Below are 6,277 nucleotides of genomic sequence, written 5' to 3'. Positions count from 1 at the left end.
GAATCACAGTAACAAAAAAGTTCCCACGTCCGTCAAGATCGCCCGAATATTCAGCAGATGATCAGTGGTGGTTGCCTAATTCCTCCTATTCTTCCCAACTCCAACTGTGGCAATCAGAACAAATTTCTGGATCCCTCCTCTTTAGGACAGTATACCTTTCTCCATAGGAGATTTATTTCATGGAAACTTTTCCATATATCTATTAAATAAATGTTAATTTAGTAAGTATAACATTGTGATATCCTGTCGGAACACCGTTGTATATTATAATGGTGGTGGCAAAATGATCATCACAAAAAAAAAAAAAAGAAATGTATATACTGTGTGTGTGTGTGTGTATATATATATATATATATATATATATATATATATATATATATACACATACATATATATATACATACATTATATTGCTATATTGCACTGCAACGCATGTGTGTATGTATATGTGTGTATATATATATATATATATATATATATATATATATATACACACACACACACACACACACATTTCTTTTGCAGTGGTCTTGGTGTTTTTCTTAAAGAAGTATTCCGAACACTATAGGGACTGTTTTTTTTTTATTTTCCCTACCTAAACCCATGTATTATGGGATATAAAAAAAAATTCATTTTTGCAATTGGGTTTCATTAAAAATTTGCACCAATTGCATTCTATAATCTCTGCATTGCACTGTTTATTGCTGGCTGTAGAATGAGTAAACTGAGAAACCATCAGTGAGCTCATTTGGACTGTCTGACAGGGAGTTTGTTACTTTATCTGGGCGGCACGGTGGCTCAGTGGTTAGCACTGCAGCCTTGCAGCACTGGGGTCCTGGGCTCTAGTCCCACTGAGGACAACATCTGCAAGGAGTTTGTATGTTCTCCCCGTGTTTGCGTGGGTTTCCTCCGGGTTCTCCGGTTTTTTCCCACACTCCAAAGACATACAGATAGGGACTCTAGATTGTGAGCCCCAATGGGTTGTGAGCCCCAATGGGGACAGTGTTGCCAATGTATGTAAAGCACTGTGGAATTAATAGCGCTATATAAATGAATAAATATTATTATTATTATTTATGTCAGTTTTTCTGATCTCTTTTCAACTGTTCACGAACCACATCAAAGTTTAATGCAGAGGGAAACATAACCTTTAAAAGCTAAATAATGCAAAATTATTAATGAAACTCAAATGCAAAAATGATTTTCAGCCTGAAATATATGCATTTAGGTAAAAAAAAAAATGGTACCAAAAGTTGGACAACCTCTTCTTTTTTTTTTTTTTATCAACTTAAATTCATGTAATTGTAGCAAAAAATATATATTTGTTTTCACTAAAAACATTGCACTGTATGAGTTCTATAGCCTCTGTGTTGCACTGGTTATTGCTGGCTACAGCATGAGCTAACTGAGAATCTCTCAGTGAGTGCACTGTGAAGGTCTGTTAGGATATTCGCAACTTCTTTTATCTTTTTTATTTTATTTTTTTTTAGCTGTTCTTAGATGATTTATAACCACAAATCAGATAAAAGCTGATGTGCAGAAAAACAGACGCTGTAAAAAAAAAAAAAAAAAAGTCCAAAATTATTAATGGAACCAAATCGTTAAATTACTTCTAGACCTAAATACAAGCATTTAAGAAAAAAAAAATCCTCAAAGGTGGTTAACCCCTTGGTAAAGCAAACCAGTGCACTCTACTACACCCGCTGAGTGACCCACTGAACCAGACCTGTTTTCCAAATTTGCCCCCTGCTCCGCCTATGGGTGAAGCTGCACTCCTGTGCAACTGCTATTGTTTTTTTTGTTGTTTTTTGGACCCGTTATGGAATCCATGATACAGATACCTGATGTTAGTGGTCACTCCTAGCTACAGAGTACCTTATTACTGCAGTGAATATGACACTTGGCTTTACTATTGCTTGTCCGTTATATACATAGCATTACAGTTTGGCTTTCCTTTCCCTTATATTTGGCTTTCAGAGTTTAGATTGCTTTAGTTTGCTTTTTATTCTCATTTTAGAAGCACGTGAAAAGGACCCATTGGAAACATCACGCTCCAGATACCATTGAAATCTATTACAAGAGGTATGTTCCCAAGATTTGGAACTGAATGCAATAAGAGGGATTTTCTAGGCATTTTGTAATAACTTGTGCCAGTTTTCATCCGTTTCTCAGTCCATAGTCCAATTAACTCATAGCTTTAAAAAAAAAAAAAAAAATAAATTAAAAAAAAATATGCAATGCAAAAAACCCCCCGCTCCTGTTGAATTTGGTGAAAAAAAACAAACGATAAATAGTATTGATGACAGCCATCCTTTTTGGTGCATCAGTGTAAGGTCCCATGGAAGGACGTGTGGGATTGAAAAATATGATATTAGTCCATCTAAACAGCTGGGGTATATGCATTTGACACATCAAACATCTTCGCAGGCCGAGCAGCTGTGCATCAGACTGCGCACAGAGAAGGCAGGGATGGTTTATACCTGTTTCTGCCCTCTTTATCGCTGTGTCAGTGCTCAATGAGCGCTTCTAAGCAAAACTTAACTTTTTTTATTTTCAAAGATGAGGGAGGTAAAAAAATGTAGAATGGACAAGTTACTTCTTGCCCTCATACTAGCAATATGAATCCCTAGATAGAGGTATAATATTATTGATGTCATACTGCATGTTCTATATCTCTCAATCCGTTAGTTGATTCATAACAATTTTTTAACACACTCTGCAAAAAAGCTTGTGTGACTTGAATGTTAAAAAATACACCTTTGAGCAGGAATCTGCCAGCAGGTTTTTTGATATTTAGGCCTCGCTACCTTTTGTGAATAGTCGCTGCCGCTCTTATCCAGAAAAGTGGGACGAGTGTCATACATATGTTGTCACTCTGTATGTCATGCGAGTGTGCGGGTTTTTTTTTCTCACTTAGCACCCATATGACGTGTATGACATCTGTATAAAATGTGTTAACGTAATCTTTAACATCCCATAATCACTCTGTAATATTAAGCTACTTGTCATTAATTTAACAATCTTATAGAAAGGTATAGATGTATAGATGTATAATATAGATATTACAATAGATTGATATCCGGTAGATATATAATTTCACAACCCCCCTACATATTATACACTTGCACCCTTTAGTTAGTGCCTTTCATGTGGTATTAAAGGGTGTTTTCGGCTTGTTTAACTTAAAAAAATAAATAATGAAATGGAAAAAACTACGTGGGGTCACCTCTATTGTATGAAACCAACCAAGGTAAAGCTGACAGCTGGGGGCTGGTATTATCAGGCTGGGAAGGCCCATGGTTAATTGGCCCCTCCTAGTCTAAAAATAGCAGCCCGCAACCACCTCATAAGTGGCGCATCACATTAGTTGCACTAATTCTGGCACTTCACCTCGGCTCTTCCTGATTGCCCTGGTGAGTCGGAAATCTGGGTAAGAGTATTTAGGGTTGATGTCTGCTGTTTGGTGACAGCTGGAATCAAACCCTGGTGTTAGTAATGGAGAGGCGTCTATCAGACACCCCCATTACTAACCCAGTAAGTGGAAAGAGAAAAAAAACAAAAATACTTTGTTTTAAAAAGACACTCACCGACTTTTTCCCTGATTCACCAATTTATTTGAAAAAAAAAAAAATCCCAGAGAAGTCCAACGTAGTCGAGGGAATCCAACATAGTCCACAAATGAAAACCTGAAAGACATAAAAAGAGAGAAACACAAACAAGATACTGTCCGTCGTTCACCAATTTTGTAGAAAGCAAAGCTTTCCGTGCAGGTCCGACATAGTCCAGTGCCTCCCACGATGTTCTGAGACTCCATCAATCAGCGGCTATGGCGCCCTGTTCTGACACTCCATAGACTTTGAGCAGCAGCCACACCCGGCTCACACTGTGGACCCGGCGACTGTGATGAGCGGTGATGTTATTTATTTTCTTTTTCTATCAGTTTTCCAAAAGTAAAAGGAAATTGCTGCCAATATTGTTTTCCCCAGAGCCCTTTTCTTACTGTACCGCTCTTCTGGTTCTGATCGTTCCCGCAGCACCGCACCGATATCTGTACCTCTCTGCAGCTGATCACGTGTCATCCGGCCGTGATGTCTCCGTATTTTACTGATGATTGTGTGGCGTCTTGATGAATGTTACTGCCACAGCTTGTATCTCTGATATTCATTGTTACTTTTTGTGTCCCTTTGAACCATAGGTATATACAGGATATAAAAGCTCATCCAACAGCACCTGTTTTACTAAACCTGTCTAATAAGGTAAGTGTGCTCCTTATAGGAGTGTTTTATTTTCAGCAAATAAGTATAATAGTGTCACAAGTGTGTCTTGCTGTAGTTTCTGGCTATAGAAGGTCGCAGTGTTAGGTTACACAAGCTGCGCTCTTACTTTCCCTTGTTCCCAGCTTGGGGTTTATCCTTTCTCTTTAGGACCTTGTGGATTTCACCACCTTTCAGCTGTTTTTCATCAGCACTTCCATTTGTGTCTTTAAACACCCTCACAAATATGTTAGTTTGTGAAGTTAAAGTAAATTATTGTTAAGATAATTCTATGGAGATGAAATTGTTGTGACAATGAAAAAGAAAATGATGTAACAGAAGCATTGTACGATCCGGAGAAATTTTATGGAATGTAACAACATGTTCTCTTGTTGATGATATGTGCTTGCTGACATCAAATAAAATATATTTAAAAACAAAAAAAAAACACCCTCATTTCCCCAAACTGTGTGCTGTTGATAGATCTAATACTCTTAACAAGTCTTCAGTGCAAGCAGTCGGCTTGTATTCATCTGGAGAAACTGTGTTGTTGCAGTTCCTCTCAATAAGTCAACTGGAGATAATTTGTTTTCTTTCCCCTGTGCGTATTCACTGTGTTCTTAATTAGCTTAGTGGGGTTGACTAAGCGCTCATCCCATCCGTTCCTTACCTGGGGCCTATTTCAGGGTCAGTCAGGGTCAGGTAACCTGCTCGGCACATAGGTGCTCATCCCATCCATTCCTTACCTAGGGCTTATTTCAGGGTCATTCAGGGTCAGGTAACCTGCTCGGCGTATAGGTGCTTATCTCATCTGTTCCCTACCTAGGGCCTATTTCATGGACAGTCAGGGTCAGGTATCCTGCTTGGTGCATAGGTGCTCATCCCATCTGTTCCCTAACTAGTGCCTATTTTAGGGTCAGTCAGGGTCAGGTATCCTGCTTGGCGCATATGTGTTCATCCCATCTGTTCCCTACCTAGGGCCTATTTCAGGGTCAGTCAGGGTCAGGTAACCTGCTTGGCGCATAGGTGCTCATCCTATCTGTTCCCTACCTAGGGCCTATTTCAGGTTCAGTCAGGGTCAGGTATCCTGCTTTGGCGCATAGGTGCTCATCCTATCTGTTCCCTACCTAAGGCCTATTTCAGGGTCAGTCAGGGTCAGGTATCATGCTTTGGCGCATAGGTGCTCATCCTATCTGTTCCCTACCTAGGACCTATTTCAGGGTCAGTCAGGGTCAGGTATCCTGCTTGGTGCATAGATGCTCATCCCATCTGTTCCCTACCTAGGACCTATTTCAGGGTCAGTCAGGGTCAGGTATCCTGCTTGGTGCATAGGTGCTCATCCCATCTGTTCCCTACCTAGGGCCTATCTCAGGAACAGTCAGGGTCAGGTAACCTGCTTGCTGCATAGGTGCTCATCCCATCTGTTCCCTACCTAGGGCCTATTTCAGGGTCAGGTATCCTGCTTGGTGCATAGGTGCTCATCCCATTTGTTCCCTACCTAGGGCCTATTTCAGGGTCAGTCAGAGTCCGGTATCTTGCTTGCTGCATAGGTGCTCATCCCATCTGTTCCCTACCTAGGGACTATTTCAGGAACAGTCAGGGTCAGGTATCCTGCTTGGTGCATAGGTGCTCATCCCATCTATTCCCTACCTAGGGCTTATTTCAGGGTCAGTCAGTGTTAGGTATCCTGCTTGGTGCATAGGTGCTCATCCCATCTGTTCCCTACCTAGGACCTATTTCAGGGTCAGTCAGGGTCAGGTATCCTGCTTGGTGCATAGGTGCTCATCCCATCTGTTCCCTACCTAGGGCTTATTTCAGGGTCAGTCAGTGTTAGGTATCCTGCTTGGTGCATAGGTGCTCATCCCATCTGTTCCCTACCTAGGGCCTATTTCAGGGTCAGTCAGGGTCAGGTATCCTGCTTGGTGCATAGGTGCTCATCCCATCTGTTCCCTACCTAGGGCCTATTTCAGGAACAGTCAGGGTCAGGTAACCTGCTTGGTGCATAGGTGCTCATCCCATCTGTT

General features: G+C 40.7%; 1 protein-coding gene across 3 annotated transcripts in view; it reads left to right on the top strand.

The window, feature by feature from the left end:
• CDIN1 (CDAN1 interacting nuclease 1) overlaps nt 1-6,277 on the top strand; it is a 466,853-nt gene that overhangs the window by 105,757 nt on the left and 354,819 nt on the right. For all 3 annotated transcript variants that reach the window (XM_075331123.1, XM_075331124.1, XM_075331125.1), the window contains 2 exons: nt 2,018-2,082; nt 4,196-4,256. In XM_075331123.1, the coding sequence (XP_075187238.1) occupies nt 2,018-2,082; nt 4,196-4,256 (126 nt within the window). The remainder of the gene's footprint in view (nt 1-2,017; nt 2,083-4,195; nt 4,257-6,277) is intronic.

Source organism: Anomaloglossus baeobatrachus, chromosome 12, assembly GCF_048569485.1.
Source record: "Anomaloglossus baeobatrachus isolate aAnoBae1 chromosome 12, aAnoBae1.hap1, whole genome shotgun sequence".
NCBI lineage: Eukaryota > Metazoa > Chordata > Amphibia > Anura > Aromobatidae > Anomaloglossus > Anomaloglossus baeobatrachus.
Note: the sequence above shows the minus strand (reverse complement) of the source record. Positions and strands in the feature narration are given on the sequence as shown.